The sequence below is a fragment of the Eutrigla gurnardus genome (genome assembly GCF_963514095.1).
Source record: "Eutrigla gurnardus genome assembly, chromosome: 19".
Lineage (NCBI taxonomy): Eukaryota > Metazoa > Chordata > Actinopteri > Perciformes > Triglidae > Eutrigla > Eutrigla gurnardus.
Window position 1 is genome coordinate 17,456,047 of NC_139930.1, and position 27,699 is coordinate 17,483,745.

The 27,699-nt window shown below is 42.5% G+C and overlaps 1 protein-coding gene across 5 annotated transcripts in view; it reads right to left on the minus strand.

The window, feature by feature from the left end:
• Positions 1-26,973, minus strand: part of mast4 (microtubule associated serine/threonine kinase family member 4) — a 62,648-nt gene extending 35,675 nt beyond the window's left edge. For 3 of the 5 annotated variants that reach the window (XM_084035102.1, XM_084035101.1, XM_084035100.1), the window contains exons 1-4: positions 26,525-26,973; positions 16,658-16,811; positions 14,287-14,420; positions 1,988-2,019 (exon numbers count right to left, since the gene is read on the minus strand). In XM_084035102.1, coding sequence (XP_083891228.1) covers positions 1,988-2,019; positions 14,287-14,420; positions 16,658-16,811; positions 26,525-26,734 — 530 coding nt within the window. In that variant the 5' untranslated portion in view covers positions 26,735-26,973. Of the gene's footprint in view, positions 1-1,987; positions 2,020-9,871; positions 10,011-14,286; positions 14,421-16,657; positions 16,812-26,524 lie in introns of those variants that run through there. The other 2 variants (XM_084035103.1, XM_084035107.1) reach the window with 2 other exon arrangements.
• Between the last annotated feature and the right edge of the window lie 726 nt (positions 26,974-27,699).

Genomic DNA, 27,699 nt, shown 5'->3' on the forward strand with positions numbered 1-27,699 from the left:
CCCACATCTGTCACATTAGCATCTTAGCACGCCACCTCGTCTAACACATCAAGATTACAGCTGAGATTACAGCTGAGATTACAGCTGAGATTACACTGGGGTTACACCTGAGATTACATTGGGGTTACACCTGAGATTACAGCTGATATTACAGCTGAGATTACACTGTGGTTACACCTGAGATTACAGCTGAGATTACATCTGAGATTACACCTGAGATTACACTGGGGTTACACCATTTTACACTGGGGTTACACCTGAGATTACACTGGGGTTACAACTGAGATTACAGATGAGATTACACTGGGGTTACACCTGAGATTACAGCTGAGATTACATCTGAGATTAAAGCTGACATTACACCTGAGATTACAGTTGAGATTACAACTGAGATTACAACTGAGATTACATCTGAGATTACACCTGAGATTACAGCTGAGATTACAGCTGAGATTACAGCTGACATTACACCTGAGATTACAGCTGAGATTACACCTGAGATTACATCTGAGATTACACTGGGGTTACACCTGAGATTACACTGGGGTTACACCTGAGATTACACTGGGGTTACACTTGAGATTACACTGGGGTTACACCTGACATTACACCTGAGATTACAGCTGAGATTACATCTGAGATTACAACTGAGATTACACTGGGGTTACACCTGAGATTACATGTGAGACTACATTTGAGATTACACCTGACATTACACCTGAGATTACATCTGAGATTACATCTGAGATTACAACTGAGATTACACTGGGGTTACACCTGAGATTACATGTGAGACTACATTTGAGATTACACCTGACATTACACCTGAGATTACATCTGAGATTACATCTGAGATTACAACTGAGATTACACTGGGGTTACACCTGAGATTACATGTGAGACTACATTTGAGATTACACCTGAGATTACACCTCAGATTACACCTAATATTACACCTGAGATTACAGCCATATAACACCAATCAAGAGAAGCCCATTTTAACAAAATACAGCTGATTTGATGCTTAATTGTCACGTTTAAAACCAAGCTGAGGCTCTGCAGTGTACAAAAATTAGGATGAATCTTGAAGCGGTTATATCAGCGTCGTCTTGCCCAAACACCATCACCATGGTAACCAAGGTCACCGGAGGCGCCAGCTCTCTAAATATATATAAAACCGGCGGCTGGTGATCTCACAGCAGCCTGTTAGTAATGGCTCACCTCTATTACAGTTAGGTGCCAGAGAGAGCAGCAAGGCATCATGGGTATAAATCTTTCTTTCTTCAGCACGAAATATGTCAAACTAAACCAAAGAAAAATCAATATCCAGGAAGTCTATTCAGCCCTCGACTGGCTTCGAAGGCTGCAACTCATCTGGCAAATAAAAAGGAAAAATATCATCTTTGATATACGGCGGCCAAATTAAGAAAACACATGCAAAAAATAACCACAAACAAGAACCCGAGAAAACATCTTCATCAACTTTACATCAGGTGCATCATTTTAAAAAAGAGCTGCAGGAAGTGTATGTGCATCACTCTTTAGTGTCCCCCTGGAAACGGTTCCAGTTGTAAATGCTGTGTATTTTTCTTCACTTGATTGCATTGTTGTCACATATAATTGTATGTTTTAGATATAAAACTATATTTTCTGTGTTCATCTACCATTAAAACAAACAGTCCCATGTGGCCAAAGACTAAATAAAGTACGTCTGTATCTCACAAACAAGGAGCACAACCGAGTGTTTGGTATCTATGAACAAGTTGAATATCAATGATATATATCACAAATGCAGCGAAAAAGTATATTTCATGTGGAGAAACATGAAACAAACACAATTCTTCAAGAATCCAGCCATTGATAAAAGCATCACTTTTCATCCGATCCGTTATATATTTGCCCAAATGTCCAGACTGGAGACTAAATATAGTCTTTAGGCATAAACGTGTAAAAAAGCTAGAACTTTGAATGTAATCTGGGTACTTACAGACTGCCTCTTCTAGGAAGACTCAGCTCCTTCTGCAAAGGAAAAGAAAAGTTCTGTCAAAACTTAAACGTGCATTTTAAATAACACGTCACTTTGCACAACACTTATTTCTAAATAAAAAGCATCACAATCATAACCAGATCAATGTTCCGGACGTGATGCGTTCCTATGATGATGTATCATCTTAACACTGAGGTCCTCGTTGGAAATCAGTGTTGCATTTACGCTTTTATGAACCTTTTTATATCCGTTTTTTTCCCTTTTATACCCTGAATAAAAACCAATCAAATAGTGCAAAGCAGCTAAATGTACCAGATCTACTGATAGATGTAATAAAACAGCTACAACAGTTTTGTAAATGACATCACTTTGCTGTAAAGCGGCATTTCAGACCAGGAAAAGACCACATTTATACCACATTACCATCCAACATCCAAGACAATATCCGGCCTCATATCAAGATATTAATACTCTCGTATTTGTGTTTTCTTTTGTAACTAACAAGCATCAATGAAGAGCAGTGAAGGTACAGAGAAACGTGCAAACCAAAGTAAAGAAAGAGAGAATGATTGAGCTCAGGACGCTGCTTCTGCTGCAGCTGCATCTTTATTAAGCCTCGTGAAACAGATCCCAGAGCAGGTGTGATACATGTTACATCCCTGGACTGGACGTTTCAACATCAACAGCTGGAGAAGATGAACATGAAGGATGTGGAAGATCAAACCCGATTCCATGGGATGGAAGAGAGAGCATACAAACGAACATCAAAACGACGGTTTATTACAACAAGATCATGCAGAACCAGAACACCAGAAACTCTTAGTTTATAGAAACTAATCACATTTTACCCCCAAAAAATAGGGAAGGAATCACATAACTCTAGTGAACAACATTACAGCCCACTGCTCTCCTTCCGCCTAACATTGTTATACTGTATACTATATAGCAGTTTTCATTGTTACTGGCAGGGTCCGCCATTCCCACGTGGAATTAACAAAATGCCTTCAAATGCACGAAAGGGATTCACAGAAAACAAGCCAAGCAGCCCGAGGCTATAACTTCTCCTCTCCATCTCAGACGGTGCCGTCATCGGTTTCGGGGAGATCTGATAAATGGCCTTGTTTATTCTCCCCTAAATGGAAAAGAGCAGAATGTTGAAATAAACATACGTTTCTTTTCCAGGAACACGTCCTTTTATCTCATTGGGCATCACTCTGCTGGCTAGTCGCACTAGGAGGGGTTTAAAGGCGTTTTGCACGCTGAGATTCTGCGATCGCACCTTTTATAAGGAACTTTGGCGTCTACAGAAGCATCCCGGTTTGAGGAACCACAGAGGGCGTGGCCTGTCACACATCGCCGTCGATGGTAGTGTGAAGTATTAAATACGTGTTGATGAGCTGCAGAGCACCAAAACAACAATGAAAGGTGAACATTTACTAGTCGTGCACATTTACACGACTTACTAGTTACATAAACTACCGACTTTCTATACTCCCAAAACAAAAAGCAGCGTAAAAGGGGCTTAAAGGCTGTGACACTTCCTGGCGTAGTGGTGAAAACTTGGTAGCATAGTCGTTTTCTGCCTTTTAGTCGGATGAGTCGGACCGGAGTGTCGATGTAAATGGTAAATGGCCTCATTTATATAGCACTTTTCTCCAAAGCGCTTTACAGGAATGACTGTCATTCACCCATTCACTCACACATTCACACACCGACGGCGGAGTCAACCACGCAGGGCGACAGCCAGCTCGTCAGGAGCAATTGGGGTGCTGAGGTGTCTTGCTCAGGGACACCAGGCACTCAGCTAGGAGGAGCCGGGGATTGAACCGGCAATCTTCCGGTTGCCAGTCCTACCTCCTGAGCTAAACCCCCCCCGATGTCGCGGTCAAACAGAGTCACGCTGTTTCAAATGAATCCAATGAGAGCGTTGTCATGGGAACCATACGTGCAGTATCCGTCCTGCATACCTGCTGTGTAACTATACATCATGTACTTCCTACATCTCCCCTGTACAGTCCCTGTAATCTCTTCTTATAGTAATACCTGCTGTGTTGTACATTTTTCTGCTCAACCCTGTTATTTAATTGGGTTATTGTTGATTCAGCATATTCTCAAAGGATCTCAATAACAGTAAATAAAATGATTATGAAATCCCCAGTTTAAGTCTCTGCAAAAACATTAAATATGCAACTTTCTGTGACATCTGAGATTGAATTAGCAAAGTAACGGCCTCCTGTGTGTATTAATACTTTACATAAATACAAGTACTTCTTATTCACCGTGATGCTCCTTTAGAGGTTTAGAAAGCCGTCAAACATCTGATACAAACGGAGTTATTGTGTGAAAACCTTTCATCTCTAGAAAGAACCAAAAACCTGGTAATTGAATTGTTGATCTTGTAAATCTTCTTGTTGAACCTGAAGACGGTTAATTGTTCCGCGCGGGTGAAAATGTCAGTTACTGACTTCTAGAAACAATATTTTCCTCTCCGAGTCGCCACATCAAAGCCTGTAGAGAAGTGCTTCATTAATTATTCCCTTTGATTTATTCATTTGAATTCTCTGACATCTCGAGATCAAAAAGGTGAACTTAGGGTTTTTAAGGCGGTTTGCTGCTGAATGGCGGGAAAAAAACCCTCGAGACAAAGTCGTCCAATCAACACCTTGGCTCCTTAAACGTGGAACACCATAAGTTTTTACTTTTTACTTAATTCACGCTTCAAAAAACAGGATGAGGTTGACTTAATAACATACAAACTAAATTATACATTTGACAAAATTACACCGATTACACCACAGATTAGGAGATGGTCAAACCGATCAATAAATCTGATTATCTGCTCTGCACATTTATACACAACCAATGAAAAAGAATATGCATCACGTAGAAACTCCACGTCTATTAACCCTGACAACTACATCAGTAAATCCAACCTACTGTCAGTTTGAAGACATATTTTCCACCATTATGCCGAGTTGAAAGCTAGTGATTTATTGATTTGGGAGCCGGGATGTTCGGTGTTATAAATGCTTAACTCGTCGTCGTAAGTGGGAAGCGATTCATCTGAGGCCGACACGGATTTCTAACGCCGTGATAATAGACTCTGAAAGATTAAATACACGAATGAAGTATTCTGATAACTAGACTAATACACGAATGAAGTATTCTGATAACTAGAGATGAGAAGTTGTTTCTGTCGTCGATCAGAAATTCATTCATCATCAATATAAATCAGTTTAAAGTAGTTCAGAGGCTCCATCCAACCAGCAGCAGGGAGTGAGTCTGTCTGTCTGTCTCTCTGTGTATCTGTCTGTCTCTCTCCGTCTGTCCGTCCGTCCGCCTGTCTCTCTCCGTCTGTCTGTGTGTGTGTGTGTGTATGTGTGTGTGTGTATCTGTCTGTCTGTATGTCTCTCCGTGTATCTGTCTGTCTGTCTCTGTGTATCTGTCTGTCTCTCTGTGTATCTGTCTGTCTCTGTGTATCTGTCTGTCTCTCTGTGTATCTGTCTGTCTCTGTGTATCTGTCTGTCTCTCTGTGTATCTGTCTGTCTCTCTGTGTATCTGTCTGTCTCTCTGTGTATCTGTCTGTCTCTGTGTATCTGTCTGTCTCTCTGTGTATTTGTCTGTCTCTGTGTATCTGTCTGTCTCTCTGTGTATCTGTCTGTCTCTGTGTATCTGTATGTCTCTCTCCGTCTGTCTGTCTGTGTATCTGTCTGTCTGTATGTCTCTCCGTCTGTCTGTCTCTGTGTATCTGTCTGTCTCTCTGTGTATCTGTCTGTCTCTCTCCGTCTGTCTGTCCTTTGCATATCTCAGGAACGGCTCGTCCGATCTGCTTCACACTTGTCGGGTGTTTTGCTGTTGGACCAACGATTAAATCTAAATAAGTGTCGAGTAAAGCGAGCGGACTGGGAGGGGGCGGAGCTTCAAGGCTCTGCAGACTCCAGCATGTCGCCTGGAGAACATTTCGCCGGTGTGATCGAAGCCATGACTTCTTCCTGGTGAGGAAGACAACGTGATGCTCCATGTTCCAGCTTCTCTAACTGTCGTATCAGCAGAGAGAAAACTTTCCCCCCCGAAGTAAAACTGTGAAATCCCTGTATTCAAATGTGTACTTGTCATTATCGTGGCGATGTCCTTAAATCTACTCGACTGTGTTCGAGGTGGATACGATGTTTTCCTTTCGGAGGAAACGCGACTCAAGGCCCCGAGGCCCCGAGGACGAATTTAAATGAAGATTCACAGAGAGGAGTGTTACGGGGGGCGCAGCGGGATGCTCTTATACCTGCCAGGAGAGGAAACAATATTCTAGATCTGTCAGGTGTGTGTGTGTGTGTGTGTGTACAGGCTTCTAATGATTATATGACTTGCATTTATTGCAGAGAAAGAGTCATTGTTGATTTGTTATTGTTGATGTTTCTATAGCTGTTTGGGGGGGTCTGACTGTGATTAGCTCGACTAAACTCCATCATGGAGGATGCATTGCTCAGGAGCCAAGGAAGTAGGGTTGCACGGTATACCGGTACTAATTTGGTACCGGGGTACTGAGGCATTTAAAACGGTACTATATTGCATTTGGACGGGACCGATACTTGCAGCGCCGCCGGCAGCGCCCGCAACAGCGTGGCGAACTCGCCGCGTGACGTCACCGCGTTGTAACTACAGCTGAGAGGACGAGGAGCGAGCCGCAGCTTGGGGAGATAAAAGGAAAAAGCAAGCAAGCCGGAGGAAACCGCTAGCAAGTTAGCGAGCAGCGTGGACGGTAGCAACAAACGGAGCAGGAGGAAAGCTTGGAGAGAGAGAGAGAGAGGAGAGAGAGCAAGAGAGAGAAAGAGAGAGAGAGAGAGAGAGAGAGAGAGAGAGAGAGAGAGAGAGAGCGGGAGAGCGCGAGCGAGAGATGCACGGAGAGGAGAATGGCTGCTGCCACCGTCACCACGCCGCAACTTGCGGACAAACCAGCGCCGCGAAGTGCGATATGGCCGTACTTTAGCTTAAAACAAATGCGCAAAGCGAGGCAGTTAACGCTGATGCACCACTGTGTAAACGGTGTTTAAAACATGCATGGCCAACGGCGGAAACACCTCCGACTAGCCGAACACTTAAAGGACCAGCACCCAGACCTGCACACTGAACTCAGGGAACGACAGGTCATTTACTCAGGAAAAAAAGCCACATTCAGTGCTAAAAGCAAGCGCCACCCCCCTTCACTCTTAACAAAAGTAGCTCTGGAAACAAAAAAATAGAGCTGGTTTATTTATATTATATTTTATATTATATTATTGTATTTATATTTTAACATTTTTTAAATTGTGTGCATTAGAAAAGCTTGTCTTTGTGGTATTTTATTTTATTTGCTGATTAATATGTTATTGTTCTAAGATTTTCTATTAAAATAAAGTCAGTAATGACATTTTTTGCGTTCACTTTTTTATTTGAAAAAGTATCGAAAAGTACCGAAAAGTACCGAAACACATGTTGGTACCGGTACCGGTACCAAAATGTTGGTATCGTGACAACACTACAAGGAAGTGTGAACTTGTTTGCATGAGTTCTGAAGAAAGCTGTGAACAGGAACACCGAGTGTTTCAGCTCCGTCTGAAACTCTGGTTTTACAAACGCGTGCGACCGTTTACGCATCTATTTTATGTCTGTTTTTCACAGGTTGTTAATGAAGCCTCTGTATACGTAATAACACATAAAGCTTCACTTTATAGTCATGATAGTGAGCTACATAGCTTCTTTTTTAATCAAAAGGTTGTTACATGCAGAGAACCAGCTATGTTGATCCTCTGGACCCTGAGCATCGTCTGTCAGGGGTAAAGGGTTGTAAAGCCGAAACTACTGTGAGATATTTTATTGAGTTTCCTTTTGGATGAAAATGCTATATATTATATATATATATAATGTATTTTATGTTTGGTTGGTTTTATTTACAACTAAAAAAATCAAAAGTAAATCAAGTGAGATGTAGATCCCTGGGAATCAATATTCTACAGTATTTCCTAAAAACAATAACTTTACCTAAAAATCCTCCAGACGAGGAAACACAAAGTTTAGACCAGCGGTTTATTTCAGAGCTCATTAATGGATCCGAAGCAGAGAACCAACAATCCTCCTGCGTATTCCTGGTTAGTCTGAAAATAGAGTCATTAGGAATCAGCGAGGAAGCGTTTCCTCCTCGTTCTTCCTGATGGAGGATCTCGTCACCGTTTGGACGCTTTCTTGCTCCAGCTCACCTGATCACAGGTGAACACCATTAACGGGTGTTAAATAATGCCACCTATTTCATATCGCTGAATATGTTGCTGCTTAGTTTCAGACTCATGTCCATAGCTTAGCACAAAGACTGGAAACACTGCTTCTGGCCCAGAAATAATCCGGCACATAATCCCACAATTTAATATGGATTACAACAAACGAGATTCAAAATTGATTTAACAGATTAATGAATAAAAAAGCAAGATCTTAAAGAAATGTTAAGACACAAAACTTAATACGAAACTATATTAAAGATGAATGAAATGTTGAAATATGTCCACATCTATGCCAGTTCTCCCTGTCCCATCCACTCCACAGACCCAAGGTCGCCTGTGATGATGACATCACTTCCTGTTCTCAGAATCTACGGGGAAACTTTGAACCGGCCGCATTCATTTATCTGACAAACTAACTTCTGTGCTTCCTTTTGAATGAGAAAGTTAAGAGTGAGTTAGGGGGGGAGTGAGAGAGGGAGAGGGAGGGGGAGAGAGGGGGGAGGGAGAGAGAGGGGGAGGGAGAGAGGGAGAGGGAGAGAGGGGGAAAGAGAGAGAGAGAGGGGGGAGAGAGAGAGGGAGGGGGAGAGAGGGGAGGGAGAGAGGGGGAAAGAGAGAGAGAGAGAAGGGGGAGGGAGAAGAGAGAGGGAGAGAGAGAGAGAGGGAGAGAGAGGGGGAGTGAGAGAGAGAGTGGGATAGAGGGAGAGTGAGAGAGAGAGGGAGAGAGAGAGGGAGAGAGGGGGAGGGAGAGAGAGGGGGGAGAGAGGGAGAGAGAGGGGGAGGGAGAGAGAGAGAGGGAGAGAGAGGGAGAGAGAGAGAGGGAGAGAGAGGGGGGGGGAGAGAGAGAGAGGGAGGAAGTCACTTCCAACAAAGAAACAGATTAGAGCTTCTGTGCACAAAATAACTGTTTTGAAAAGCTTTCAATAATTGCAATTACCAAAAAAAAGTCATTGGTTTCTCCTTATTCAAAAAACTCAAAGAGCATGAATTAGACGTCAGAATGTCAGACGGATTCATAATCACAGAGGAGCACGTTGACTAAATCTGTGACATGAAAGTAAAGAAACAATCAATAAAACATCACAAACAAGCAAAACTCACCTCGGCTGATTATGAAATCAACGTTGGGACAAACAATGGCAGTTTAATTGCTTTAGTGCGGCTCCTTAATACACACACACACACACACACACACACACACACACACACACACACACACACACACACACAGTTGTTTTAAAAAACAAATAAATAAAAAAGCTTGGCACAAATTATAAATCTCAGCCAATTAGCGCTTCACTCTAACTCCTTCACAGCACACTGATTCACCTGCATCGTTATATCTGGTGTGATGTCAGAGGATATCTGTTTGTGAGGGCCGTCGCCTCAAATCAGCATTTCTGACAGAAGAGCCAAAGCCTCGTTCATGCCGACGATTCATTGTCCAAAACTAAAAAGTCAATAAGAAGCAGAGGAAAGCCAGCGGGGAGAGTTCACGTCCCCGTCCACCTGCTGACGAGCTGCTGACCAATCAAATCAGACCATTTCAAAAAGTACAACAAGCCGTTCAACCTTCAGATCCATAACAAGATTTAGTGCTACGCCAAGACACACACACACACACACACACACACTCTACCTGTAGCCCTCGTCTCCTCAGGATGCTGGACTCGTCCATCGTCACGGAGCGCCGGCGTTTCACGCCTGCCTACCGGTGCATCGCCACGCCGCCTCCCTCTCTCCCTCTCTCTCGCCCTCCCTCAGGCTGAATCTGATCTTAGCAAGCTGCTAAACACTTTCCATCAGAACTTATCCGATTGGAAGGGAGCAGTCAGCTGACCCCTCTCCGTCGGTCCTCTCTCCCTCTCTGTAACTTCAGGAGTGAGGGAGAGACGGGAGCAAGTGAGAGAGAGAGGGAGCGAGCGAGAGAGAGAGGGAGGGAGGAGAGAGAGAGAGAGGGAGGTTCTAATTTAGCGTAGCAACGGGTTGGGGGGGGGGGGGGTAACCGGGGGAGGAGGGGGGAACTGGGAGCCCCCAAGACTCATTTTCTCTGAGCAAGCCTCGCTGTTTGGGCACCAGGTGACCATGAAAACCAGAGGATATCCTTCCACAGCATTGTTCTGCTGCGACCTCCACAATGCATCTGGCATCCTGTCTGCAGACAGACAGACAGGCAGGCAGACAGACAGACAGACAGACAGGCAGGCAGGCAAGACCTCAGTGGACTTCATGCAGCTAATGAGTCACATTAAGACTACTAAACACACGCGTGGAGGAAACACGATGACCGAGACAATGCAGACGGGAGGAGGAGGAGGAGGAGGAGGAGGAGGAGGAGGAGGAGGAGAGAATAATAACCAGGCATGCTGGCTTTAAGTAAAAAAACGAGACCTTTTTAAAAACCTGCAGTGAAAATGTCACCCAAACTGCCGGGGGGCCAATTTATGCTTTTTCACTCAGGAAACCCCGAACCAACAGCGGAGTCATTATCATGCTGGAAATCACACCGCACTTCCCCTTTCTTCATGCAACTGCATATCCTGTGTGTCAATTTCCAACAATTTCACGCACCGCTTCTGTCTCTCTCACAGCTCGACACCCGGAGATGAGTTTCTTTATTTATTTAGTCCGACCGAAAAGATCTTCACACCCACTAAACAACGTCCTGAGTGATTCTTTTTGGGGGGAATATAACTTCTATCCACGATGCTGCTGATTTCGATTCCCTTGTAATTTTGCATTCTGTTTCAGTCTGTTTTCTTGCCGGTCCCCTCCTCTCTCATTTCCATTCACCGAGGTTCTGCTCTGTGAATATTAAGTGGGCCTCTTCCATTCTCCTCATCTCCAGCCAAGCTCAAATGATTTCTCTGAGAGAGGATGGCTTGGACTGACAGCTGTAGCCTCGGCTGTGAGGCTGCTGGAGGAGATGCATGGCTGTCAGACAGGTGCCCACTGCCTCAACTTTAGTTCATCTTTTCACATTTTTTGAAAAACCTGCACAAAAGAAAGCTGATGGAGTGTCGCGGTGGCGGCTCGTCATTTGAGTGCCGATAAGAAAGCAGACAGCTCAGGTCTGAGCCCAAGTAATCAGGCTGACTTTTTAATAAAACCCTCTTAAAACCCTCAGAGGACGAGGATTACAGAAGTCAACTTTTTTTTCCTCCCAGCCTGAACAATGCTCTCCAGATTACCTGAGAGAATTAAAGAATCCCGTAACGTTCGACAGACGGGCTCTCGAGTCATCGCTCAAGTCGCCAGCTGCTCGGCGCAACAATTAAGACAAATTCCCACATTGGAGGATGGATGTGAAGCTACAGGAGGACGAGGGAGGCTCTCTGCTCTTAATAAACTACGACATTTAAAGCTGCTGTATGAACTCTGCTGTAAAGAGGCTTGAACAAGCACAATATCAGCATAGAAACATATCAAATGATTAATGAAACTGGATTCATCGTCAACATTGTTGCAGCAACATGCAAATGTTAGTGGCTATAGTGTTTAGCGTGTTAGCCTGCTAATTGCTAATAAGCACAGCGGAGGATGATGGGAATCAGGGAGATATTTCACAGTTCAAGTTTTAAACTGCTGGTGGCGCTAGAGGGAAGAGCCAGGACATAACCAAAGCCATTAAGGTAAATCATCTGGGGACCATGAACGTCTGTTAAAAATGTCATGGTAATCCGTCGTATAATTGTTGAGATATTTCCAAAAGAACCTAAAAAAAAAACGCTTCTCAAATGTGACGATTTGCTGCTTTTTCTCTATTTTACATCATTTAAATTAAACACCTTTGGATTGTGATTTTCATAGACTGGACATTATATAAAATAACAAATTTGATCTTCTATTCCCGTCGTGAAAAATAAATAATAATCTTATATATTTGTTGGGTTCAGAGCAGCGAAGACTTTCTTCTCAAATTTCAAATAAACAACAAGGTTGCACGTTTGAATCCGGGGTCAGCGTCTCAGCTGCAATTACTTTATCCGGAGTGACAGTTTCATTTAAATATCACACCGCATGTTTACAGCAACGTTTGCAATTTTTTTGGAAAGCGTGACGATGGGAGGGAGGGAGGGAGGGAGGGAGGGATGAAAGCACCTCAGAGCTAATTGTTTTAATGCAGTAAAGGTGGTGTTACGCTTGTTTATTGTTATAGCAACGTTGCTGGAATACAGACGGGCAATCTCTCGGAGATGAATAAACAGCATTCCAGCATTTAAATAAGGTGGAAGGGTTAATTCGTATTTTTGTGTCCCGAGATAACTTTAAATGAAAAATTATTTAATAACTTTTTTTTTTTTTTTTAAAGGAAGATTAATTTCTCTTCTCCAAATTGCAAAACGTGGAAACGTGTTGATTACGTCATACAAATACCAACATATAACGGCTTAGAGGCCACATTTTAACGGCGTGAAGCTGAAGAAGACGAGGAACCGGCAGACAAACGGATCGATGAGGAGCATCGGAGTAACTTATTTTACCTCTCCTGTTTCTCAGCGACTCAGGCCAGATAATCGGATTTTCTCATGAGAGCTGAGCTGATAAAAAGTGTGGTTTTTTTTTTAAATCTCATGTGTGCACGTGCGAACGGCGGCTCCCTCCTCTAGCGACGGCGAGCCGCTCGGACAACGGCGTTATCAGTGAAGGACATCACCGACCATCATCCACAAAGACCCGACATCGGGATTATGAGCGTCTTATCTCCATATCACACCAGAGGTAAAGTAATGATTTTCTGTCAGAGAGCATCAGAGAGAGCCAGGGGCATGATGGGAGACTTAGGAGGGGGGGGGGGGCTTTGACCTCCAGTGAAGACGACAAGAAGGAGGCGAGGAGGTAAACAGCTATAGAACTATGAACAATAGACACACAGATCAATACTTTTTACTACGTCAGCTGTCATTGGTTTGATAATTGATCATTCGTTAAGTCATTTTTCGAAGCTGTAAGGATTTTTAGTTGGACATTTTCACCTCGTTCTGACTGATATTATAGACTCATGAGTCTATAACTGATTAATTGATAACGAGGATAATCGGTAGTTTAAACCCAACAGACCTGACAAACTGAAACATTGGCATTTCATCAACCAGTGTTATTATTAAACTTATATACAATATTGTCACTTTTTCCAGCAGTTCTAGTAAAAAAAAAAAAAAAAAGAATGAAAAAAAGCAAAACAGTGGAGGAAGTTCTGTATCCATTCACTCTGCAGGGAACAAATAAAGGGATTCTACGTGTTAAACGCACCAGCGCCCCCCGCTGCACAGAACGAGTTAAGGCATGTTGTACTTGCATCACATGCTGGTATTTAGTGGTATTATGTTATTAGTGTAAACAGGGTCACCGTGACGGCGTGAGTCGCCTGAGAAAGTAGTTCCAGCTCAGGTTCCAGCTCCTTTATTTTCACACCTCGGTAACCAAAATATACATAAAAAAACAAACACATTCACACACATTCACACACTAGCACACAGGTACGCATATTTATTTTGTAATGACATTAACCGTTTCCTCTAACTGATGGCGAGGACGCGGCGGGGAATGACTCACGGCTTAACGGCATTGGATTAACCTCTAAAGATTGCGATCTCGCTCCCGAGACAACGAGATCACGATTCACCTCATCGGAGGATCTCGGAGTGTCATCTTCTAGAACAGACTGGGAAGGTCGCGCTGAAGGTCACCTCTAGCCTGGGTGACAACATTCAAACTGAAGACTTAAGACAGGGAGTGCCTCATTATGACTTTAATTAAGATTTATGCCTGAATTCCTTCTTACACAGAATATTTAAAGTAGCGATTTGAGCAGCGATTGTTCGACATATCCATCGAAAATAATAAGTTTATGTATGCACATATGTATGTATGGGGATATTGTGTATACTATGATTATTCCATATTGATGTCTGACTGTCCAGTCATATCTGGAGGCCAAGTGTAAATTATTATGTATTCAGACATTCACCTCGTTAGGAAAATCCAACATAAAGATCGTTTTGTTGTGACAAAAGCGGAGTTTAAAGGACGAGGGGAGACGGAGGAACTCACCAGACTGGAGGTGAGGGAGGGGTCCGACTTCCCGAGGTTCAGGGAGCGCATGCGGACCAGGTTGGAGGTCTCCGACGACGCGTGGCAGGCCGCCTGCGTCTGCTGGATGGTGTTCGGCAGCAGGAGGTACTTTCCTGCAGAGCGACGACGGCAAAGAGGTCAATGTTTCATTCTTTTTTATCTCAAAAGGAGCGATTCCACCCCTAAACTTCCCAAATAGTGTGATTTAAATCACTTTGACAGGCTTAAATTAGAGGTGAAAGTGTCAATTATTTCATGAAAACCATAAACTGTCTCATAAATCTATAGATTTATTTCAAGTTGGGACTAAAACAGATTGTTAGTAGTTACTAACAAACTAGTGATGTAAGAACAATTCAACATTCATGTATTGGTACTTTAAAAAAAATGGCAATTGACAACTTTTAACTCTTCAACTCTTTTTTTGGGTACGTTGAATGGATGCCAGCTGATACACAATAGAACCTTTTTCAAATAAATAGTATATGTTTCTGATCTTGTATTGAAGCAGACTACTGCAGACGCTCGGGGAATCCAATCAATCGTCCCTCCTGTCGTGTGATTGTGCTGGAAAATGAAGCCGATCTCCCGAACACTAAGCTGTAAAAAGCTCACCTTGAATTATGGAAGCTAACTTTGTTTAAACGGCTTCACACCAGAATCCACATGGAGCCAGATCCACTACGGGTAATCATCACAACCATCATCATCATCTACCGTCCCCCACCTCCGACCCACAACAAGAGGGAGTAAACGTGGGTGGGGAGACGTTCAGGTCGAGTGACATACCAGCAACGTAAGATAATCCTTGAGCTGTCTGCCGGATGTCAAAGGTTAAATGAGGGGAGGCATTAAGAGATCATTACATAACCAAAAGCCCCAGCTCACCACAAAGGTCGGACGATGGGAAGTGACAAGGATGTCAAACTGAAACTAAATCTCCACTGGATGGCAGCTAGATGGCGCAAAACCTCACCAAAGCAACACAGATTAACACAATCTCAATCACCTTTGGTTTTTTTTGCACAATAAAAAAAAGAAGTGATTCATGGAAGTCTTGTCATCTTGTGTATATTTCCATTTCCTGTTAAGTAAACCTTTAAGGATTAGATGTTAAGCTCTTAGAAACTGGAGACGGCCGCTTCATAAATCCACTCCTGCTCATAGCAGAACTTTCAGAACACCATTTCTGCTTTAGAGACGTGCAAGGGAATTTAGAGTTATGTCAAATAAAACAACCAAGAGAACCTTCTCTCTCACTGTAGTTTATTGAAAGCTACGATCAATAAACACCCATAACATGACAGTTTATCCTTATATAAATAAAAGCAACAATAAGCATCAACATCATCACCCTAACGACCTTAACGAGGTGTTGTCACACGTTGGGATGATTCATTACAAACATAAATGGACATTCATGGGACGTTAGCTAGCATAGATGACGGTTGTTAGCATCGGAATAAACCTGCAAATTTGGCACTTTTTTTCTCTGAATACTGCCTCCCTCTCTCAGCTCCGTGTTTTTTTTCCCTAGATGCCCTAAAACGCCGTTGTAGTTTTCCTTTTCTACTCTCAAAAACACAAAAAGAGAAGACGAGTTAACACGTCTTCTTCTTCTCACTCCTCCGATATATATTCTATGATGTCTGTAGTAAAATCAAAGGGGTTGAAGGGAAACCAAACAGGATGAGGACTGAAGAACCGTCCTTCCTTCCTTTACCGGCAAAACCTTCCCTCACTCCAACTCATCGCGTCCCGGCATAAAGGAAACCTCTTTCCAGGAACGAGTCCACGCTTTTAGAAACGGGAGTATCGGAGGATGTGAGATTTCTAATTCATGTATTCGTCGGGTCAGACCGCTCTGATCCCCCCCGACCTCGTGACCTCCGTTTCAAACCCGCCTCTGCTGCTTGAATCAAGACGTGGAAAATACATTTCACATAAAAAGTGTGTCAGCCGAGGTAATCCACGCTGACTCATCCCGTCAGACTCACCGACCACGGTGCAAACTCAGCGTTGTGAAACTGTTTAAATCCGACCTTCATCACCTGTCAAGCAGGTCTGAAGTACGAATCCTCGGGTAGTTTACAAGCTGCAAGTACAAACTAGTTATAATATAACAACAATTATGTTGAAATCACCAGAAAGAAAACTCCTCTTGCATGAAATGTTCCATCGGCTGTGTGAAGTAAAATTTTAAATACAAATCGGTTCAACTCTTTTGCCTCCAGCCAATCAACACACAAAAACGACGGTGTGGCTTCAGTTGCCTATAAATGTACTACTACTACTACTACTACTACTACTACTACTCCTCAGAGAACCTGAAGACACGTGAAGCCGTTACCTGTGAGACCGCCGCCGAGGCTCCGCCTACGAACGTTCTTCCCATCCTCGCCGAGATGTCGCTTGAACTTGAGAGCCGGACTCAATCCGTGGGTCAGCTCGGGGTCGCTGGACTTCCTGAGGTACGTGGAGGGGGGGCAGATGATGTGGTCCAGCTGGGGGCAAGAGAGGCAAACGCTTAATCACGATAATAATTATAAATAATAATGATAATAATAAATTACAGTATTTAAGGAAAATATCTCACTAAAAAAATAATGTGGAAATAGAATATTCAGTTTGCATTATCCGGTTGAAAATATGATGATGATGCATTCACTGGATCATATGTGGTACAACTCACTGCCTGTTAAAAATAAATACATACAGCTAATATTTCTAAGAAATTGGAAAAGATGCATTTTTTATCGTTTTCTAGTTTAGAAACAGATTTTTTTACAGTGTAACTGTTTGAAAACGACAGAACCACTTAACATTTCCTGTATATATTTAAAAAAAAAGGTTTGGCCCTTTTCTCCAACTAATAGGTGAGCATCAGGGAAATGACAGATATTATAAAATAAACAATAGTAAGAGTTATAACATGACGCACATCTTCTCGGCAGATAATGACCTCGCGAGAGGTTCAGAGCGTAACAATGGCCGGTGGCGAGGAAGAGGCCCTCCCTGAGAACACAAAGATATACACAACCAGGCTCGGAGCCTTCTCTCTGGAAGGAAACTCTCTCCGAGGGAGGACTCATGATCCGGGACACTTAAGGACAACCAAGACCAGGTTTCTTTGACGGGGTCACATGACGGCATCACGGCAGAAAACGGAGAATCCAGAATCGGTTAAGAAGAGGACTCGCCTCTCGGCTACGTCCAAACACAGACACGTCTGCTCGGCTATTTATATATTCGGCTGGCACGCGGTCATATTTCATGTACTCTGCGTGTACTGCGTGTACTCTGTGAGTACTCAGCGACCACATTTGTTTCATTATACAACGTCGTGCTGCGACTGGATGAAAACCTTCCATCCGTGCAAAAAAACAAGGCTTGTAAAAGAGGAAGATTCGTACAAGCTTTTTTCCTTTTTGAATAGAGGAGTTTTTTGTAACATTGGAAGTCGTTTAAACTGTGTATAATATTCAGCCAATAACAGTGAAATGAAGAGCTGCAGATGCCAAATGTTGATTTGGATTTTGCTTTTGAATTACTTGGTTAAATTTCTGTCTTCAACCCAAAAGAAAAAATACATTAAAGAGTAGAAAATAACAAGTTGCTTTGCCGGTCCATCTGTTTTCCCCAGACGTGTTACTGCACGACGACATGATCATTTACTTTCTAAAAGTCTGTTTTGCCAAAGCCCGCAGCTGATCGGTGTTGCAACATCTGGCTTCCTGTTTGAACGCTCTTCTAACGAGTAACAGCAGAGGTTCAGTGACAACATTAGCTCAGGGTTGGATTACACCAGCTTTTACTTTTAATACAACTAAAACGAGGCTGCACCCTGTACAACTTCAGAAATGTCTTTAAAAAAGGTGGAAGGTGACAGTTGGGAGGGTTTCAGTTGCTTCTCAACGGCTCTCATCATGGTGACGGCAAGCTGGTGGCTCGCAGCTAACAGTGCTAACAATTCCAACAGTGCAAATGGGGCTAACCGTGCAAACGGGGCTAATAGGGCTACCATTGCAAACAGGGCTAACAGTGCAAACAGTGCAAACAGTGTTAACAGTGCTAACAGTGCAAACAGTGCAAACAGTGCAAACAGTGCAAACAGGGCTAACAGTGCAAACAGTGCAAACAGTGTTAACAGTGCTAACAGGGCAAACAAAGCTAACAGTGCTAACAGTGCAAGCGGGGCTAACAGTGCTAACAATGCAAGCAGTGCAAACAGTGTTAACAGTGCAAACAAAGCTAACAGTGCAAACTGTGCAAACAGTGCTAACAGTGCAAGCGGGGCTAACAGTGCTAACAATGCAAGCAGTGCAAACAGTGCTAACAGTGCAAACTGTGCAAACAGTGCTAAGAGTGCAAACAGTGCTAACAGAACGACCAGCTGCAACACCTCCAACTTCTTTAACTGTTAAAGAGTCTAAACTATCAGCTTCATATTAAAATGCTAACATAAGTTTTGTCTATTTTATTTGATTGTTTATTCAGTTATCTTAACAGGCTGTTGACCGTAGTGACACGTACGATGACATCACAGCGGGGTCACGGTGAGTCACCAAAGGAAGACATACATTTGTATAGGAGTCACTGTATTTCTCATTATATTCCATGTCTTGTTGTTGTTGTTTCCCCTCAAGTGGCTTTGAGAGAAACAATATTTTGGGATTATTGCATTCCTGTTATGTAATAATAAATAAAAACACAAAACTTACAAGTAGATCCCATTCTAATAAATATCTACGAGCAGCTTTCAACTCACAGAAGGAAGTAAGATAATCAGCATTTCCATCTTCTATCTCAGTGCGGGGTCAAAGTCGGAAGTTTAGAGGGCGTGTGGTATGTTTTGGTCTGACATTTGCTTTCACTTGCAAACATCAATATTGTATTTTAAGAAAAACACAGTTATAGTCTGTAAACAGTCACAAGCTGCTCATTTTACACACAACAAACTAAACTGCATAAGCCTGGAAATCCCTGCAACCTTTTGCCTTCATCCTCCTGACTGCTGCACACAAACAGAGAGCCTGGAGGGATGCCAAAGCTGCTCAGAGTTTGATCTCATTTTTTTTTTGTTGGGGTCGGCTGAGCTCGTCATTATCGGCCAATTACGTGCGATCGTCTGGGTAATCATCAGTAAAAACATTTCCCGTTGCATGCACATCTGTATTTCAGGCTCTTATAAAGTCGGCAGTAAGCTCCGTTATTACAGGATATTAGTCATGTTTCTGCTGGGCCCAAACATCTGTATCGGTTTTTAAAAGTGGGCGTCGTCAGTACTTCGACGGTTAGCTCGCCGTTAAGCGCGCACGTTGCCGTTTCGTTCTGGCAGCCGCCGCCGACCTTTCACCCAGCGTTCCTGCAGCAGAGCAAGATCAAACCTGAGCCGCCCCTCCCACCTCCATCCTCCTCATCCTCTGTCCACACACACACACACACGTGCACACACACACACACACACACACACAGTGGACAGTACCAACAAGCCGTTGTTGTCACAACAACAAGCAAGAAGAGAGACAGACAAAGCCTGAGAGATGAGACGACCTCCACCCGTAAAGAGACTTTATTCTATATAAGCTTGGTTTTAGATGCTGTTGTGTCATGATGAGTCAGACTGCATCCTGATCCGATGCCCCGGTGGTTCACCGCATCTCATCAACCACGACATTCACTTCACTTTTTTTCCCAAAGCGACTTACAAGAACACTCTTCCTTCCACTCAAAAATGCATCAATATAATACATTTTATACCAAATCATTAAAAACTTTAAACGGGCATTGACTGATACCCGTTTTAACTTCTTCATATGACAAACAATTACCTATTTCCACCTCCAGCGGTTACAGAGCCACATTAGCATTCCTGTTTAAACTCCATTTTTGGTCTCGACCAACTTACTGAAGGGAATATCTCGTCTTTTCACAAGAGATTATTAAAGAATAAGTGGACTAAGGAAACGGAAAGTCAGGCCCAGAAAACGTGGAAGAGACATGATAAAACAAAGAAATGTAAAGCCTTTATAGTGGATAACATCTGTTGACCCTTTAATAGACAAAACTACAAAGACCACATAGATCGGCGACGGAGAAATACTTTTTTCTGTTCTAGACACACAAGCACACAGCTACCTAAACAAACGCAGACAGGAAGCAGAGATCCAAAGGCAGAATGGAGGATGAAAGAAAGCAAAGCTCACACAGGGACGCTTGAGTCGGAAATACTCCAGGATCTACAATAACTTCATATTTAACGGTATACTTCACCACACAAGAGCTGCTCTGCATTACAAAAAGCTTAAAGAGGAGTCGAGTCACGATGTCCTCATTTTAAATAATAAATTATATAAAGTAGACGAGCAAAAAGGGGCAGAATTAGCAAACGCATTCACACGCCGGGACATTAATTCCCTTTGAAGGGTTGGAGGCGACGTGTTGTTTATCGCTTCACTGGGAAGGATGAAGGGAACAAACTGTTATTAAGAGTCTTTCATTGGTTGCTAGGAGACAATGGGGGTTTACAATAAAACAGGAAGACAGAGTGTAAAGCCTCTTGGTTGACCACTTTCCACTTATAATAATAACAATAAAAATTATCAATCACACTTTTCACATCATAAACTGAGCATGTGCACAGGAAAAGAAGATTTGTTTTCAATCACGAAAGCCGTGGGCGATTCTAGGAACAGAGCTTTAGAGCACCCAATGGTCCCAAACTTAAACAAAAAACTGTACATTTTAACGTTATTTTGGACCATCATTCCCACATTTGTGACTGGAAGTCAGACTTTTGGGGAAATCACTGTGACAGGAAATCTTACTTTAATGCTGAGCCAATACAAAGTCGTACACATGAAATAGTATTAAAATTAAAAGATAATGGAGGTATAACGGGGGTGAACGGGGCAGATGGGAGAGAAAGTGGATCGTACCATTCCATCATGACGGGGTTGGGGGGGGGGGGGGGTTAAGTAAACCATAAGTACTGTTGATGGTTTTGTGACCATGTTTAAGCTCGTCAAACACAGACTTGCATTTAAAAAAACAATATATTTTTAGGGGTGCTGGGACTTAATTGAGGGTGCTAGAGCACCCCTAAAAACGGACTGGATACACCTGCGTTACACGCTGAATAACAAACAAAGTTTAAAAGTAAAAAATCTATAGGTTTCCATGTTGTTGCCTTCCTAAGTACACGACAGACAGCAGAGTTACATCATCTCCCCGTCTCATGGTTGGTTTACAGTCAAAATGTCATCAACCTGGTTTTTCACCTATTGTTGGAGGAACAGAACACGATTAAAAAGTACTTCTTGTCTTGTCACCGTATAAAAATACATGAAAGAACATCGGTGTCAAATTATATATAGATTTAAAAAAAAACACAATATTTCCCCTCTGTGATTCCAGTACGATTCGAGCTGTTTTCCATATTAATGACTGTGAGCCTAAATAGTTATATATTACAAAGGTTCATTATAATATGCTTGTTAATCTTAATTAATAAAATGTGTCTGTAAATGCTGCTCTCTTGGTATTTACATTTACATGACTTGTTTAGAATTAATAAAAAAAGACGGTAAAACAAAGTTTGCATGAGATTAAAGAACCTTCTGGCGCTGGTTCAGCGAGAGGCTGTGATTGGACGATCACTGTCCGGAGGGGGCGGGGTTTAAGAGAACAGTCAGGTGGTTGAAGGGATGTATTGGAGGAGGATTGTTATACTTTCTCAAACATTTCCTTTTTTAGTCGTGTGATGTGATTCTCCAACTTTGTGCAATAATATCTGCGACGTGATGAACTCGTGATCCGGGATGTTCTTTACTCCTTTTTTTTTTCTCAGGGTCAACTTCTAGTAGAACAAACGACGTTCTGGCCGACCTCCTCACCCGACATCTGTCTACTTCAACTCTCCCCCGAATTCCTCTTCGTTTTCACTCCAGAGAAAAAAAAACAAAAGTCTCACGGCTCGAATCTCAACAACGATTCGATGGAAACCCGTCGGAGCTGGAGTCCTCCAACATCTCTGTCCTCCGACGTGATCCAAACCTCTGGATTTCTCAGAACTCACCAGGGAATTCGGTTTCCTGTGTTGACATAATCTAAACGTTGGGGAAAATACAGCAGTGCTTCTCTTTTCTAATCATCTTCAGCATGTCAAGAATCAAACCGTGAATTATGTCTTCCACCAAGAAAGTCTTGTTCTGCTGCATTTTAGCAACGAGCCTCTCAGGCGTACCTATGCATTCCTTATGATCTGGGACCTCAGATCCTCAACCAGCGAGTACATTTTGATGTGTCGGAGAAACGACCAGGTTTGTGACTCCGATTCACTCGTGAAACTCGTCTTTACTTTCTTTCTCCAGATTGAAGAATCCCGTTTAATTCTGCAGAAACTGGACTATTGTGAGGAAACGCGTGAAGGCTGCTCCTCAACGACCTCGTTACTGGTTTAAAAAATGCCTTCACAGCTGTGTGACTGGAGGTCAGTATGACAGAGGAGAGAAGGTAATCCCAACCAATCAGATCACAGCGTTACTTTAAACCTCCTATTTAGCATTCTTCCCAATATAAACATTGAGTATAACAATTAATGTACACTTTTTATTGCAACTTTGTGCAAATTGTGTTTGATGATGTAGGTTTTTTTTATAGTCTATTTAGATTTAATCGTTTTTTTATAATTAATGTATTGTGCCACCAACCTGCAACAGGTGGAAAATAGCAAAATGCTAATCTCCTTGATTTGTATAAATGCTAATGTTTTGATGTGCACTGTCCCCGTTTAAATAAATATAATTACAGTATTTCTAATACATTTAAATTTAACTTCGCGGCAGACGTTTACTTTACCGTCATACACTACTGTTGCTAAATAAGACTAAATATCAGCTTCTGAAACATTTGTGAAATTATTACATGCGATATTGATTCGGGTCAAACCATTCCGCTAGCTCCCATCATTCTCTCTGCTCCCTCCAGTCGGTTCTTACCTTGCTTCCCTCCGACGACGGACGACGACCTGAAGGTAAATTCCGACCCAGAGACATTTTGTTTTATGTACCAACGAACTAGTCTCCTCCTGTTGTCACTTTGAACGTTCAGGCATCACAAAGTGTCGGTTAAACTCGGATGAAGAAGAAGAAGAAAAAGGAAGAGTCACAGATCAGCGATCTGAGAGTGTTAACCAGATTGTGTTAATCCTCTTTAGCGTAGCGTGCGGCGACACTGGGACGTCCCTGTAATAACCCTGACTGAGCTCACTTTAAAGAAACGGCAGCCCAGAACCATTACACACACACAAAGTTAAACATTTGTCAACCAAGAGGCAAATATTGATATTCAAAGAGCACTGGCTGATGCAGCACCAGTTGCCCTTCCACTCTTCTAGAACAGTAAAATAAACCACAAGGATTACGTCCAGGACTTAAATAGAAATTAGAAAAGGGGAAGGAGAGACGATTCACAGCTCGACTTGGTTGTTTGTAATTAAGAATCAAATCCAAAAATATGTTTAACGTTTATAAAAAAATCCCGTTTGAAGCGATCATATTCCTATAATGCAAGATAAAATGACATCATCGTGTGTCAGACATTCTTTTACCAAACATGCTGACTCAGCAACGAGCACAGCTCAACCTCAGCAGCTGAAATGTTTCACTCGTCTATTCTTGTTCCATAAATCCTCTAAAAGTCCCCGTTTAGATGCACTAATCATCATAAAGACAACTCACGGAAACATCAAGTTAATCATTGAATGTATAAAGAACAACTTTTATATATATATTGATATATTTGTATATATATACTGTATATACACACACTTGAGTAGCTGCAACCACCACATTTTGACATTTATGTGTATAAACTGGGTAAAAACGATTAATTGATCATCATTCCATAAAGATAATCAACAAATCATTGCTACTCTCTTAGAGACTAAACAATCAATTGATTAATAAAGAAAGTAATCAGAAAAAGTGTGAAAAAAGTAGTGAAAAATGGCCCAAAATGTTGCTTCAAAACTAAAGAGATATTTCCTCTTAATGTCACATAATAAAAAACAAATGGTGAGCATATTTAGCATTTTATTTCTTTTTGCCGCTTTAATCTTTTTATTTATTAGAGATAGATGGGGACTTTTAAAAACCAGACCTGAGCGTTATAATTCCCTTCACATTTGATGCTTCGTACTTCTAATTAAACATCGAGCCGTAGACCGCCACCCTGTCAAACTACCCATAACTGTGTTTCTCTGCGCTGCACGGGACGCCATGCAGAGTTTACGTTGGTGCTCGCTGTGTGTGCCGAAGATATTCCAGCTGATTGTTAAGTAAGTACCGAGCTGCACAAACAGCAGCCGAGAGAGTGAACCGCCGGGAAGAACAGGAATAATAATCACTGTTGTTGTTGCGAGACGTTCACTCCAAGTCTCTCTGACTCACCACGCCGCGGTGGGAATGCTGCTGAAGGAACAACATTCAAGGCTTAATAAGAAATGGTGTTGTTGCAGCAGGAACATACAAACATAGAGTAGGAAATGGTGAGATTAAGCATCGCACTACTGGCAATTCCCATAGTCAGCTAACGCAACATGCGAAGTCGGGATCAGAGGCGTGGGAACGGAGGATTTATGATTATGGAGGGGATATAAAACACAGAGACAACCAACACAATGATTAACACACACCGATTGTGTACCTTGTCAACAGTGTGCAAGCTTGTATCTAACATCTACAATAGAAGAGGGAGAAAAGATGGATAGAACATAGAGAAAAGATGGATTGAAGAGAGAGAATAGATGCTGAGATGTTATGAAGACAGACGGGCAATGGGCAACTTGGCGAAGCAGCAACTTGGCGAAGCAGCAACCCAGTAAACATCTCCCTCCTCGACACACTGCACCGTTGCTAAGTCTGGAAAGAAGACGTCACGCTGGCTTCCCAGAAGACTTTCCTTCTTTAACTCCAAAGGGCAAAGGTCGGAGTTCCCTGAATATCCCCGCGGTAACACCAGAGGAAGCTTCAGCCGAGCGGCTCACCGTAACTCCCGTGCGGCGCTTCGGCCGCTGACGTGACCTTTACGGTGCAGCCTAACAGGTCAGGTTACCGTTTCCTCTCTCAGAGGTCACCGGGGTCAAACCAGGAGGAGAAAACAGGGTTCGTCGAGTACGCTGCTCCGGCTCTTTGCTTCTCTTTGTTGGTTTATTGAGATAAAAGAAGAGGATTTAACCGAGTGGTTTAAAAGCAGCAACACAAACGTGGGTCCCGTCTGCAGGTCTGAGCAAACCCAACTTCCTGTGACAAAGCCATGATTCAAACATCGGAATGTTTAGATTGGATGCCTATCCTTGAATTAAAAAAATATATGGAGAAAATATGGAGAAAGGATGGAGAAAAGATGAATAAAGGATGGAGAAAATATGAATAAAAGATAGAGGAAATAAAAAAGGAGTGTGGAGTAATCCATCAGTGTTGTGTGCTGCTGAGAGGAGATGTGAATGAATGAATGAATGAATGAGGACGACACACCGCCACACTCAGCCTTCAGTTCTGCTGCTTGTTAGGATTTGGAAAAGCTTTATCGGTCGGTGAGCTCTCTAACAAACAAACACACCCTGAAGACTTCATCAGGCCAGTCAAACCAGTCCACAGCTAGAGAAATGTAAAAGTTCATCTTCCTCAGTTCCCCCTCTCCATCTGTTTCCTGAACAAACCTCATGTACACAACATTCAAGTCCCAGAGCTCAACATCCTTATTTCACTTTCCACTGTTTTCAGGGTTTATACTGTAGATATTTATTATTGGGATAATCATAAATATCGTCACGAGTGAATTGGAAAAATAAGTTTAGCTAGCTATCGTGGTAGTGAAGTGACAAATAGTCTGATTTAAAAGAATACAGGATATAAAAAATATCAGTTTTCATCTAATTTAAGATTATTTGAGCTTTTTCCACTATAAGAAAACTTAAAAAACATTGACAACCTTTTTAATGATTATCTGGGATCATATCGTTAATAGCAGTTTTTTTTTTTTTTGCCAGGATAATCGCGATATGACGTTTTTTACATCGTCTCATAGTGGTTCATGCAGTGTATTGAAGGACACGTGACGAGGAAGATAATAAAGTGTAAACTTGCTGCACTTTGTTTACAACCTACTTTGACAGCGGGAGTTAAAATGACCGTCACAGTTTCCGGCTGGTTACCTTTTCGTCCTCGTCCTCGCTGTCCTCATCCCTCGGCGTCTCCAGGTCTTCCTCCAGGTCTTGATCCCGGTCTTCCTCCAGGTCTTGCTCCAGGTCTTGCTCCCGGTCTTCCTCCTCCGCCTCGTCCACGCTCTCACAGCTCGAGTTGTGGTCGTCGTCTCCATCTCCGGACGGCTGCAGTCCCTCTGACGGATAACGCCCCTTCTCCATTTCTTCTTTTCTTCTTCTTTTTTAAATGTATCGATCACCGAGCACGTAAAGACTCGACGTCACAACACAGCGTCGCCGCTAACGAACCTGTGGACGCACCTGTCCGCTGACTGCATGGTCGGTTCGGGTCGCGAGTCCATAAAAGCACACCTTTGTTTGTTTGTTTGAACCGAGGAAACAACAAGAGTCTTCCTGCTCGTCTGGCGGGGAGCGCGAGCGCTTCTCCGAGCTACAAAGTTGCCTCTTCTGTGTTGCTTTACCGGAGCCCCACGCGCACACTGCTCCCTCGACAAAACAAGCCACGCCCACAGCGCGCAGAGCCAATCAAGATCGCAGCAGCTTCAAAACAGAGGCGGGGTTAAAAGCACACGGGAGAAGTTTGCCTCCAGGCTCTCTGCAACAAATCTTCTGACCTACTTTTCTTTCTTCTTTTTTTTTTTAATTGACATGCACATTAAACATGACGTCATCATCACCTGCCATCGATACAAAAGGATTGAAGGATTGCCAAGAGGAATAATACATAATATTCAGATTCAGTGTGTGAAAGTGTGTCATCGTAAAAATGGAATGTTTTTTTTTTTTTTTACAATTTTCTTTTCTTTTAAAATAGTTAATGCCATTTGTTGATCATTTATTAATTTATTTAACAGGGATAGTGTACATTAATACACATTGATGAAAACCCTGCGTTGATTAAACTTCTAAAATTAAAAATAAAACATTAAAGTTGAGCTGAAATGAAAAAATGACCTTTTAACCCATTTAGATCACATCATATTGTATAATTTTAGCAATATATGCTGAAAAAACATCCAACCTTTTTCTTATTTTTATAACACCATCTAACCCTTTTGTTCCTGTAAAAGAATATATGACGTGTGCTTACATCAGCTCGCACCAAACCAATTTCAACCAGTAACATTGTGACATTCCTGCCTGCCGATCCCGACTCTGAAATAGGT